We start from the raw sequence: 13,253 nt of genomic DNA on the forward strand, positions 1-13,253 counted from the left end.
CCCCTTTAATTTTCTTAGTGAGACTTTTTTTTCCATGTTTCTCTCCCTGCTCAGTGCAGGCTGTGCTGTACTCTGCGCTTTGAGGCCTGCTTAGGTAATGCCTTTCAAATTGAGGTGCATAGCTGCTTGGAATAAGCTTGTGCAGTGGGGATATGTGAAGAACATTATATCCAGGAGAGGGCAGTTGGGCTGGGAATAGAGCAGCAGGAGTCGAGAGTCTGCTGGCAGGAGTTTCTGAGACAAGCTGCAAGCTTTCAGGGTTGGATGGCAATGGCAGGGAGACAGTGGCTTGGCTCTTGTGCTCCTGGCAACCACGTGCATCTTCTGGTTTTGTTCTCAGTGGTGTCTGCTCCCTTGCTCAGCTGAAGCCCCTCACATGCCATGCTGTTTTGCAGCCTTCCTCCAGCCCCATTTCTCCTGCCAACTCCTTTGCTGTGCTCCCAACAGGTGGTGCCCACCACTGTGTCTTCATCCTGGGTAGAAGCTAGTATGTCCCTGCTTGAGATCTGTTGTCTTGCACCCAAACATAAATGACTGAATTTACATATGTCTTGTTTCTTTTCATCCAACATATATACCATTCAATAGAATCATAGAATCATTGAGGTTGGAAAAGACCTTAAGATCATCGAGTCCAACCGTCGACCCAACACCACCATGCCCACTAAACCATGTCCCTAAGTGCCTCATCTACACGTCTTTTAAAGTCCCAGAAAAAATGAAAACTGCTAAGACATCTAAGAAAATAATCACTTCTTATGCTCTTACAAAAAGTATGCTTTCTTGATGATAAGCCACCTTGTTCATCACTTGGATAGCCAGATATAGGCTTACTTTATTCTTGTATTCTTGCCTTGTCTTGCATGGCATCTTTGCTAGTGTGTTGTACCTCTCAGTAAAAATTCTCTAGAAAGCAATGTCATGTAATGCGTTCAGATAAATTCACATTCAGCAACATTCCTTACAGTGGAAGATAAAAATAAACTATGTACTTCTTTTCATCCTAATAAATGTGTGTTATGGAAATGTCCCTCCTCTTGCTGAGAGGGCATATGTATTGATTCTGAGTTTTGGAGTGATGCTCTATGAAAGTGAAAACAGATGGTCTGAGATGGGTCTGGTTTCACGATCTGCTTAGGTTCCCTTGCATGAATGTTGTTGCCATCTCCCCTTGTACCACTAGCATTTATGCTATTGTGTAGCTGGTGAGACTAAGGAACTGATATGGCTGAAAACTCACTCCATAGTGGTAGGCAGCCAAAGTGGCAAATTGGGTCTTTCTTTTGGTAGAAATAGCCTTAGATTGATTTAGGACATTTGCTATTGCACTGTTTTAAGGATATGAATTTCTTTTGGTAAAATAGGAAAGTTGTAAATCCATACCAAACAATGAAAATGTTCTTAGTTCAAACTTTCATATAGCTAACTATGCTTATCTTCTATAAAAATTTCTTGAGACAGACATACACTCTGATTTAAACTAAAAATTATATTTTCTTTATACTAAAGTTTGTTTTGAAAGGACTTCAGGCAGATACAGATGTAATTATTTAGTTTCAGGGGAGCCTATTTGAAAGCAAGCAGAGTATTTCTGGTCTGTACCTGAGTGGCTAAGGAAGATTTCAGATAAGGAAAACTGTTCTATAAGGTAGTAAGTGTATTTGCTCTTCCATTCTTAGAAGGGCAGTACTTGCTATTGCATTAAAAGCAGGTGCCAGGCTGGGGTTTGGCCAGACAGGGAGAGGGATGACTCTAGTTTCCTCCATCTTCTCCAGCCTCCCAGGAGCAACACTTCTGTACATAAGTTTCTCCTTGCGTGGTGTGTTAGTGTGAGGACTGCGCAGAACTTTTCTTTTCCCCTCCTAACGAGGGCAGAGAGATCATCTACCCACAGTTATTCTTGAGGTGCTGTTGCTGTTACCTATGTGCTGCTGTGGAATCCATTTCTGCTAGACTCTTGTGCAGGTCAGGAAACCAGCTGGGATTAAAAAAATTGTTGCCTAATGATTTATCTGTAACTGTTGGGTAAGGCATGAATGAAACTTGACTTACCCTTCCACTTCTGACTAGTTCCCCCTCCCGTTTTTTTTTTTTCCGTTTGTCCTTGGGCAAAAGGTATTTCTCCGCATTCTTAGAATACGCATTTGCATCCTGTCTTCAGAAAAAGGTTGCAGTTTTAAACTATATAATGTTAACATATGAGATTTTTTTTATATTGCCCAGATTGATAAGATGGGGGATGCATCCTGTAGTGAGAAAATGGTAATAAATGTGTTCAGTTTTGGATGTGGAGAGGACAATTTATAGTTATGGTGATTATCACTAGGTGAAGACGCATGAAAGGCATGTGAGCCAGACTCTGACCCTGAGTGGTCTGCATCATGAATGGAGTGTGAGGAGGGAGGGGGAAGATGGCTGCAGCCCTGTAGCTTTGTGCATCTCTGTATTTGGGAGCATGACACAGATAATGGCGCCCTAATGTTCTTGCAGTAAATCTGCCCCTTGGGAGGAAGGTAATCTTGAATACATTTCCCTTCCTAGAACAGACAATGGCATAAGTTAACGTGTGAATATGTATTACCTGGGAGATGTAGCAGGTATAGGTTATCACAGGGCAACCTATTGTTTTGGGCACGTTAAGTGAGACTTGTGTAGCTTCTGGACTGTGATAAACATATGTTTGTTCTTATCTTCCCTGTAATGCCTGTATTCATCTTGATGAAGAAGGTCAGAGTAAGAGTATTCCTCATCTACTACACTAGGTTTTACAGTTTGATACTTAAATTAGCATTCTGAAGAAACTACCCAACTTCTTACAAACCCACGTTGTGGGAGGGTGTGCTGAGGAATGCTATGCAGCTATTTAAAAAAACTGTGTAGGTCATAGCCTATGTTTTAGTTACATAAACATTATTGGACAATTGTCTGATGAGATACAACCCTGCTGAATCCTTCTGCAATGTGTAGCTGCCTCTAAGCATACTTCTAGTTTTAAGTCAAAGTTTTATTTTGGATTATTTTAGTCAGATACAAGCCCTGAAGCCCATGATAGAAGACTGTAAGAATCTTGGCTTTATGAATGCTTGGTTAATAAGTTCTTTAGATAAGTTACCCTAGAAGGAGGTTCTGATTCACTTAATTCACTTTCTCCAATAGCAAGATAAAAGGAAAGTTTAGCCAGGTGTTGTGCTTTTTTTTCAGGTACAGCCTGCAAATTCTCTTGCTGTGTTAAAATTGGCAGTTCTGGGTAGGGAGCAAATGCAGACTCTGCTTCTGGTTTCAGATTGCTGCATGGAGTAGAGTTTAGGAATTAAAATGGAGGGGAGCATTTGAATTAGCTGAAATACGATTTTGCAAAATGCAAAACCCTGCAAAAACTGCTGCACACCTTACTAAGTATTCAACAGTTTCAAGAGGCTTCTGTTCCCCAAAATTCATATAGCTTTAGTGCAGTTGTAAAAGTGATATAGAGCTGTGCTGCACTCTCCGTTGGAGAGAAGGGTATCCACGCATCGTTCTGCCAGTAGAATTTGTTACTTGTCTTCCTGGTCTCCAGCTAGCATAAGTAACTAATCTGGTTTTGTTTGAATAGAGTGGTTTGTGAATGCTGTGGCTTTTACCAGCCTTTCCCCTCCCTTTATGCCAACTTTGTTCTGTATGTAGAGCAATAGACCTCTGCAGAATGAATTGGAAGGGTGCTTTGCCCCATGCCAGTGTTGTTCCAATGTGTACTTACGAAGGAAATGATTTGGGCAAGAAAAGTGCTCGCAGCTTGTGATTCTTTCTCTTGAGCGAATGAACAAAAAAGAAAAATCTGGAGGAGGAAGCTGGTGCTTTTGCTGCTTTATTAATTGTTCTCTGGAGTCTGGTGACTCATCTGCCCAAAGTTGGAGTGCAGCTGGGCACAGTGAGTCAAAGTCCACTTCACCATTGCACACCTGGAATACAAGAGGTTTTTATGAAGAGCAGAAGAATGATGTGGGATGGGTAGCTGAAGCCATTGGTCTTTGTCTTACCACATGCATTTCTAAAGATTCAAAGCAAGAGAGTAACGAGAGTCTGGGAAGAGAAGCTAGAACTGCTCAGTTCTTCTCTGTGTTTAGTGGTGTTTGGTTCTGAAACTTCCAGATGTAAATGGAAGCTTCTCGTGTATCAGTGTAAAAGGCCCAGTCTTGTATTTAGTGTGCTTATTGGTCTTTCAACCATATCCTGGTTTGAGATAGCTGTAATGTTGCTTAATGGTTCGCATATACGCTACCTCCAGATAACTTTTTGTGTATTTGACTTCCCTGTTACCCGTCTTATCCTTTGTCTTTGCTTGCAGTCAGGTACCTATCACCAAACAGTCTTCCCTTTTGAATTATTTGGGAGCAGCATTTGAGAGTCTGCTTTAAGAAGACAAAACTTGTGGGTTCAGTTTCTGCTTCTGCCATCAGCTTGCTTGTGCCTGTTTATCTTTCAGTTAGTAAATAGCTGCTGTTTCGTAAGTAGCTGGGTACATTTGTTAAGGTGTTAGAAATTCAAGTCTTCCCTATCCTATATGGATGCTTAAGATTCTGTATCACTTTTTATATGATCTGGGGTTGGTTTGTAATATTAACCTTTTGTCCTTTTTGTAATCAGGCATTATGCATTAGTTGCTCTTCCCAGACATGTCTGTATCAGTGGTATTTTATACAAGAATGTATCTGTAAAACATGATTAAAGTTATAAGCTGCTCTGTACCTATTTGCAGGGAGAAAAGTGCGAATAGAAACTATGGGAAGTCTATTAGTGCCTTGAGATTGCATAGGGAAGTATAACACGCAGTTTACTTACTAACCCAGGCTGTAAGTCTTGCCTAAGCTAAAATAAAATGCTGAAATTCCTTTCTAGAATGTCCCTCTCGCCTTTGTTTTCATTACTATCTAATCCTTGGGTTAATGCTTATTGCCATATCAATTTACTGCAGTTACTACCTTATCTGAAGCTTGAATAAGTTTGATACTGAGAAACTCTATAATCATGGTTGGTTTGGTGGGTGGTGGTGGTGGTTTAAGTACAGGAAGCTGGTTTTCAGTTTGTTCTAGACCCAGTCTTGCAATGAGCTCTAGGGGCAGGGGGTTGGTTTGCAAGCAGTTTGTTCAGGATTGGGCCTTACTTTCTTCAGAAGATGTAGCATCTCGCTTCTGAAACAGCATACGTAAAAGTAGGTGTTTAAAAGGTGTTGCATTTATTTTCAAAAACCAGTGTTGAAATAATGGAAAATACAGTTGAAGGGATGTGAAGAGGTTCTCTACATGTCATTCAGCATTAAGTGGGTTAATTTGACATGTGTAACTGTTCTTAAAACTTAAAGGAGGGAAGGCTCCACAACTCTCTTGCCAATTTATCTAGTGCTTAAATAGTCTTATTAATAGACATAGGGAAAAGCTTATTATTTTAAAGTTTCTCTTACAGTTTTCCTTAAAGTTTACTCTCAGAGGAGTTTGTTTCGTTCTTCATTGCTGTCTGTCTGTCTTCATTATTCTCTCTGGTCTTTTGAAACTAAAGAAACTCAATTTCCTTGGCTTTTTCTCAGAAGTCTTCTAGCCTTTATGATTGTTCTTGGTGCTTTTCTTTGGAATCTGTTCACCTATTTGTTTCTTAGATACTGTACTCCCATGGGGGCTTTCCCAGAGCAGCAGAACTTTTTCAGCTGTCATACAGGTACTGGTTTTGCTTACGTGACCCTGCATGGTGTTTGCCACTTTCATGGCACTGTCAGCTTATATTCAGCTTCTGGTCTGGTAGATCTGCTGGATTCTTCTCTGCAGTCTAGCTGCCAAAGTGATCAGTTCTTCTGAATGAAGAATGTGATATATTTATTGGGTGATAGGTGTAAAGAGGTGCATTTCAAACAGTACAAAAAGCCAGATTTTAGGAGACCAAAGGAAAAAGGAGATTCATTAGGCAGTTCTTTCATAGCTCACTAATAGTAGGACTCCATGTGTTAATTTAGAAGTCCAGGATGCTTTGACCTCAGGGTGGCTGTTACACAAATGTCTTGAAATGGTGATGAGAAGATCCTTTTTCAGAATATGCACTAGGAAAGTTCCAGATCTGTGCACAAAATACCTACATTCTTTCCTGGGATGAATCTTGTTGATGCAGTTGGTTGTTAAACTGGTGCTTTTAAGCATTACAATATATGAAAACAGCAAACAAATTCTGGACTTCATCTGCACACGTAAGCAGAATCGAATGAGGTAATCTGGGAGAAGGTGGTTGTAGATGCATAGTTTCACAACAGTTATTTCTACTTTGGAATAATAAATTCTCTGATAAATTAATCATTCTAGCTTAAAAGTAAAAGGATTATTTAGGCCTTTAGAAGGTGGTTGTAGATGCATAGTTTCACAACAGTTATTTCTACTTTGGAATAATAAATTCTCTGATAAATTAATCATTCTAGCTTAAAAGTAAAAGGATTATTTAGGCCTTTAGAAGGTGGTTGTAGATGCATAGTTTCACAACAGTTATTTCTACTTTGGAATAATAAATTCTCTGATAAATTAATCATTCTAGCTTAAAAGTAAAAGGATTATTTAGGCCATTGTATGGGAAACTGGTTCTCAGAGCTGTCTGATGGTTCTTAGAAGGAAGAGAAAAAGAGAGATGCTTAATCAGCATTGATGTTGTGAGAGATTGTTCAACAAAGAAGTTGGTGGGCAGAGTATAGGAAGTGGATAGCCAGGGAGAAAGAGGAGGTCTGTGCTGAAATCGCATTAATTTCTTTCTGCTTTGGGAAAAGGCGATGGTTAGCATTCTTATACTCTGTAATGAAATAACAATTTGTGGAGGAAAGTTGCATTAACAAACTCATTGAAACTTTGGTAAGCAGCAAAAATGGCAACCTTAGACATATTTGAGCGTTGAGTTAGTTGTACTTAATTGTTTGGGGTTTCTTTTTCCTTCAATATAAATATTTCTTCATTTCAAACCGCAGTAGAGATAAATAGTCTTTTTTAAATATTTGAGCTTCACCACAAACCAGGCTCATGTTAGTTAGCAACTACCATGTGGCCTATCATACTGTTTGATATTTTTTTTTTTTTTTTTTTTTTTTTTTTTTTTTTTTAAGGAGAATCGGGGGGGATCTGAAATACTGTTCTTGGAGAACTGGGAGAAACTGCCAGATAACTTAGTATACTCATAAAGATGCCCCATGTCCCTGTTTTAGCATTTTTAATTTATAAAGGAAGAATTGGTGGTGGGAAAATGTGTAAAAAAACTATTCTGTGAAAAGGAAGAGTGAAGAAAGCAACAACAACAATGAAATCAAGATTAACATTTAATACTATCAGAAACAAATAAGTCAATAAATTTTATGCTGGTAAAGGTGCATTTTAATCTAGTTATCTTCTTGCTTTCTGTCTGAATAGAGCCTAATTAGTTGTCACTTGCCATCAATAAACAATGTCTTGTTATAATTTTCTCTCTATTATGTTTTAGATACAATGTCTGCCCCGAGTGGCATCCCTGTCCCATCTGCACCACCTTCTTATGAGGAAACAACAGGAATCAATGTGAGCTATCCTCACCCCTATCCTGTCCCAGAACCTGGCCAGAAACCAGATGGGAAGGGAATGAACCCCCCCCCATACGTGGGACAGCCTGCACCCGTGAATAACCCTGGTAAGTCTGAAAAACTCTACTGTACCTGATGTTAAGGAGGTGTCAAGTGGCTATGTAATAGGTGCTGTGCAGAAGATTAAAGATCGGGGTTCACAGGTGTTCCTCACCTTCCAAAAAATAATTTTGAAGGGAATAAGGTGAATCAATTCTTGTGAATCCTTCAGTGTGCACTAATATCAATAACATCATTTGGCTTTCTGCAGTTTTTAATGCAGACTTATTCTTAAGATGGTGTGTTTCTGCATTAGGAAATGCCATGGTGACTTCTCTTTGTCATTGTGCATTTCATTGCTCTGAGCCTCAAATATTTCAGAGTAGTAGCTGGTTCTAGCTTAGAGGAAGTTGATTAACTATCCTTTTTTCCTTATTTACCCATTGAGTAAACAGCATGTTTCTCTGCTCAGTTACAGTTCAGACAGTGTACGTGCAGCAACCAGTAGTATTTTATGACCGCCCAGTTCAGATGTGCTGCCCTTCCTGTAACCAGATGATAGTGACACGTCTCTCGTATGACTCGGGAGCTTTGACTTGGCTGTCATGCGGTGGCCTCTGTCTGCTGGGGTAGGTTGATTCCAGTTTGCACTTCATTTTTCTGTTCTTACTTGACCTTTCATAGCTCTAAGGAGTAAGAAAGCTCTCAGCTTTGTTGCTTTCTCATTCTGTCTGGGAACTGACCCTTTATGGTTTGAATAGCTGCATCTGCATTTAAGTCCTATAGGACCTTAAAGCAGCTCTAGAACACTAGAGTAGTGGACTCCATAGCCATGTGTGTTCTTCCTAAAGCTTCATGGCACCAGTTTTACTGACGGCTTTTGCAGGAAATATATTTTACCTTCTTGTTTATGTAACAAGCGGTAAAACAGATTGTTTGGGTTTTTTTTTTCTTTGCAGGTGTATAGCTGGCTGCTGCTTAATTCCCTTCTGCATTGATGCTCTAAAGGATGTGGATCACACCTGTCCAAACTGCAGTGCTCTTCTTGGTTCTTACAAACGTTTATAGGCAGTGTTTAAACACTGATAATTGATTGATGGAGTTAACATCTCTACAAGCCCTTTCTGAAACTTCATGGAGACTTCTGGTTGTTTCTGTGCATCCTGTCACTGGAAACCAATCAAAAGTAATGTTTATTGCTAGATTGTTTGAATAAGAATTTGTTTGAGGGGATTCTGATTTAGGTCTGTAAAAAGTATATGTAATCTTTATGGGCCACTCAGTCCAGCACCAGTTGATAGCAACTAAATGTTTTCCCTTTCTGCTTTATGCAAAACAGGTTGGTGATGTTCTTCAGTTAATCTTGTCGCAATCATGTTGCACGCTGGTGTGCTTGCTCTCAGTCTCGGCACAGACCAAGAGGAGAATGTCTATGGAGACCTATACGGTCTCATGCTTGGTGTTGATGCTTTTGCAACAGCACTGTTTACAAACTGGCAGGGAGTTGCTTGCCTCTGAGACAGGTGCCCTTCTTTGACAAAAGAAGTGATTTGTTGGCATCTTCACGAGCACTAAAATTCACTTTAAAACTTTCTTAATTGAAAGAGAACCAGACCTAAAGGCTTCTTCCTTCTTGGAGGCTGCTTTACCAAATGGACAACTCAGGTTATTGTGCACCAGTGGTAATTCAAACTAGTACCTGAATTTCCTTGCCAGTTTTAAGTCTAGTCATATCTCTACTCTGCAGTAAAGATGTTCATACAGGAATTTTTAATAGATATTTTTTCAGTGTGTTTTGTTTGGGTTCTTTACTGCTGATTTATAAGTCTGAAGTGTTCTCTTCTCCCACCCCAGTGGAACTGCCTGTAGAGCGTTGGTTATAGCATTGGAAAACTTCCTTTTACATTTATGTAAGTTAACTGATAGATCATAAACAAGCCTCAGCCTTATCTTAAGGCTTGAATTGCACCTGCAAAACACAGATACAGGACCTGTGCTTTTAATTGTTGATCTGTTTGTTAATTACTGTTTCTTCATTAAGAAGGTAACATGTTTGTTAAGGAGTTTCTCTGATTATTATTTAGACTTGTACTCTGTTTTTTCTAAATGAAAGAGAAGTTCTGTTTTCAGAAACTTGAGCTGGATATGCTTATTTAAGACGATCACAAAAAAATTAGGGAATGAGGCTCTGAAGGTTGAAGTATCTTACCATGCCATAAGCAGCAGACTTGGTTCAAGTAGTATCTCGATGCTTTTGAATGATACCTGTCTAGAAAAGGCAGACAGGTGTTTAAACAAGGCTATGATGCTAACACTGTATTAATCTCTGTAAAAGTAAAAAGCTAAAATAAATACAAATAAAAAAATACTGCATTTGCTGTTATTGCCAAATGTGCCTTCTATAAATATTTGGTATAAGTTAACTTTTCAAAAGTCTTTCAACACTTCACGTTTGAAATCCTGGAGTTACATGGATCACAAATACAACCTCTAGGCCTTGCGTTAATTAGTTACTGTAAACTGCTGCTGCTTGTGGGTCAGTCTGCAAGTGGTTTAAGAGCTTCCTTGTGCATTTGGAAAAGATTTCTGATCATATGGCTCCCTGTACCATAAGAATTTACATCAGTAGCTACTAACTGGCAAGAGAATGATGGAGATAAAAAGCTGTTAGTCTTGTAGCTTTCCGCTTTGATGATGCGGTACTAGCTTGTGTTTTCTGTCTGCTGCTGCACCACCGTAATGCTTCCGATGGTTTTTTTAAGGGCCATGATGCTCCACTGAATTTTCTGTTCTGATGACACAGGCACTGATTCTAACTTAGCGAGTCACATGCGTTGCTGTAAAGCAGTATTTCCCCACCACCACTGGATTTCACAGAAAATGTCCTTCTTGTCAGTTTATCATCAGAGCAAGACAGGAGGAAGCAATGAAGCACGCAGTGTTTCCAAACTTGATGTTTGCTTGTATGGTGGGGAGGATTTTTAGGTTTTTTTAGTACCCATGTCAGTCTGGTCTGGATAATCGTGCTGGATACTCATTTGGTGAGTAAGTCTGTTATTCCCTTAGCTCCCCTTTTCTCTACAAAGTGACTGTTGGAAAATCTGAGGTGGTGGCACCAGAATGCGGAAGAACACTGACCAAAAAAATAATTACGTGGGGTTTTCCTTGTTTTGTTTTATGGGCACAGTCTGTTGCATCTCTTTAAATTCCTCTTATGGATTGAGAATAGGACACATAATGTTGGCAGCTATTCCATCTAATTAAGCATTCTGCAAAACTTTCTGCTGCCCCTTCTATACTTAAATTTCCTTAAATACAAAGCCTGTTTGTTCTCTTGTATATGGAATTATCTACAGAATGCGCCAAAGTAAATTGCTTTGTTAAACTTATTTTAGACAGACAAATGCAGGATATAACTTGCTTTGTGTGAAAGTGCTTTGTGTTTGATTATGTTGAAGTTACTGTTTGTTTTTAAAACTGATTATATTTAAAATAAAAACTTTGTCTTTTGTATCTAGTGCTTGTAATCAGAGAATTATAACATTCGGAATGTTTCCAACACATGACTGGCTGAAATGTTAAAATTAAGTCAAGAAATGTAATCACAGGGTGAAATTTTTCGGAGTATCACTTGGCCCAATTCTCCGATAAATGGCATTCTCTGGCCTGCAGACCAACTGTTTACACACAGAGCCACATTTGAAAACGTGTCGTTTTCCTGCAACTCAGGCTCTTTAAATATTTTTTTCAGTTAAAACTCCTTTGGGTAAAACTTTCACTTGCAATACAACTGGACAAACACATACAGATATGGCTACACTTTTACATACCAGTGACTGGTAGGGAGAAAATAGGTAGCAAATATCATTATGTTCAGTTGGAAAGAATCCCTATTAATCATGCAAGAATACCCTGCTTTTTTTAATGTCTGAAGCACTTCTTTCTTTTTTTCTGAGATGCAGAAAATACAGGAAGGCAAGATTAATACCTCAAACAATTTTGTTCTAATGCATTTTTATTAAGCAACACTTTGGCTAATTTGTCGTGAACAAATAGTTTTTCCTCTGTTGATAGATACAGAAGTGGCATGCTGACTTCATGTGCTCATGCTGTTTCCACAAATAAGTAAGGAAGGGGCATAGGCCATCTGAAATCCTCCAGCCTCGCATGACAAACTTGGGTGAAGCCTTTCCGTACCCCCACCTTCATTAGCTTTCTAGGATGACGTTGCTTTCTGTTACACTTTGACTGTTATTTCCATTAGACTTCTATTTTTAATTGACAGAACTTGCATAATGTTCAAACTTAGTTAATTCTGATGAGGCTTGAGCCAGAAGGAAATAAAATATTTTTGTCATGCAAAGAGGATCTAAAATAAAAGCTGTTAAAAGAAGTAAGAAGCCTTACAAGAGGGAGTTGTTAGGCAAGAGCAGAGTGGTTTCAAAAAGCTGCTATTTATTGCAGTGTTTGTGAAAGCACTTCTGGCAGTCTAACCACAAGTTCTTTTTTGAAGAAATGAGTTGTGATTTGTGTACTCAAACCCAGTTAATTATTCTTCATAAGTGAGCAGCAAAAGGTGAGTAACGGAGTATGCACTGTCATCCTAGGAGTAAAAACTACGAAGTGCAAGTACTGTGACAAAGGTGTGAAGTGTTTATAGTTCAAGTGAATTGTATTTTATAGCAAATTAGCCTTTGTGTTCCTATTTTCTTTATAAGATCCTGCAACGTGATACAAATTCATTATCTTTAGGATGAATTTTAATTTATTTTTGTGAGGTGAATACCCTCGTGTATGATGTGTCAGACATGAATCCAGTATAGAAATAAATTCTCCAATGAGTGTCTTAGGTGTCAAACCAGGACACCAAAAGGTACATGGTGAAACCTGCTGATTTCAAAGGACGTGCTTCTTAATACCACTTATAATTGATTTTTGTTACAAATTTTTCTTTTTTAAGAAATTAAGTTTTTTAAGAATCTGAAAATCTAATGACTGTTTGAACAGGTGGCTGTGTGGTTTGGAGATGCTAAAAGTAGTCGTGCTCAAGTCTAGAATAAACCAAGAATGAGTAGGAGACTTTCTGAAAGTCCTTTTGTGGTTGGATGTTTTGCTTCATGCAATGTCTTGGTCTCTGTAACAACAACAAAAAAAAGCGGCTTCAATGAGCTCCAGAGGATTATTCCATTAACGGGGTGTATGACAGACACTGCTCTAGGATCTAAAGCCATGGTGCGTTTGAATGTGACAACAGTGATTTCACAAAAGCATTGGGGGGGGGGAGACAAACCCAAAGTAGTTTCCCTCTTTTTGCTCCATGAAGCCTCTGAAGCACTGTCTCCTGGCACGCTACCCTGAGTAGCGTGGGAGGGAGGGAGGAAGGCAAAGCCTGTCCTGCTCGGTCTTTGCCTTGGCAACTAGTTGTACAACAGTTACCTTAGGCTCATGCTTCATAAGGTGCTCTGGTTCTTCACAAAATAGCGCTGAAGAATTTTTCACTCTGGGGATAATAAGTAAGTAAATAACGGTGAAGAACCTAAACCACTCCTTGACCTGCAGCAGGCCCCAAGCAGGTGGGCGAGATCACCCTCTATTTCCGCAAAGCCGTAGTTCACCCTCGTCGGCGCTTGCCCGCGCTCGGTTCCACTGTGGCTGCGGCGTCCCC

At 39.3% G+C, this 13,253-nt stretch overlaps 1 protein-coding gene across 3 annotated transcripts in view; it reads left to right on the forward strand.

The window, feature by feature from the left end:
* LITAF (lipopolysaccharide induced TNF factor) overlaps positions 1 to 11,098 on the forward strand; it is a 22,162-nt gene extending 11,064 nt beyond the window's left edge. Inside the window, exons 3-6 of one of the 3 annotated variants that reach the window (XM_009281658.2) lie at positions 5,630 to 5,688; positions 7,474 to 7,656; positions 8,061 to 8,217; positions 8,548 to 11,098. In XM_009281658.2, the coding sequence (XP_009279933.1) occupies positions 5,643 to 5,688; positions 7,474 to 7,656; positions 8,061 to 8,217; positions 8,548 to 8,656 (495 nt within the window). In that variant the 5' untranslated portion in view covers positions 5,630 to 5,642 and the 3' untranslated portion in view covers positions 8,657 to 11,098. Of the gene's footprint in view, positions 1 to 5,629; positions 5,689 to 7,472; positions 7,657 to 8,060; positions 8,218 to 8,547 lie in introns of all 3 variants that reach the window. The other 2 variants (XM_019472680.1, XM_009281659.2) reach the window with 2 other exon arrangements.
* Positions 11,099 to 13,253: the final 2,155 nt, after the last annotated feature.

Source organism: Aptenodytes forsteri, unplaced genomic scaffold, assembly GCF_000699145.1.
Source record: "Aptenodytes forsteri isolate BGI_AS27 unplaced genomic scaffold, ASM69914v1 Scaffold84, whole genome shotgun sequence".
NCBI classification, from domain to species: domain Eukaryota; kingdom Metazoa; phylum Chordata; class Aves; order Sphenisciformes; family Spheniscidae; genus Aptenodytes; species Aptenodytes forsteri.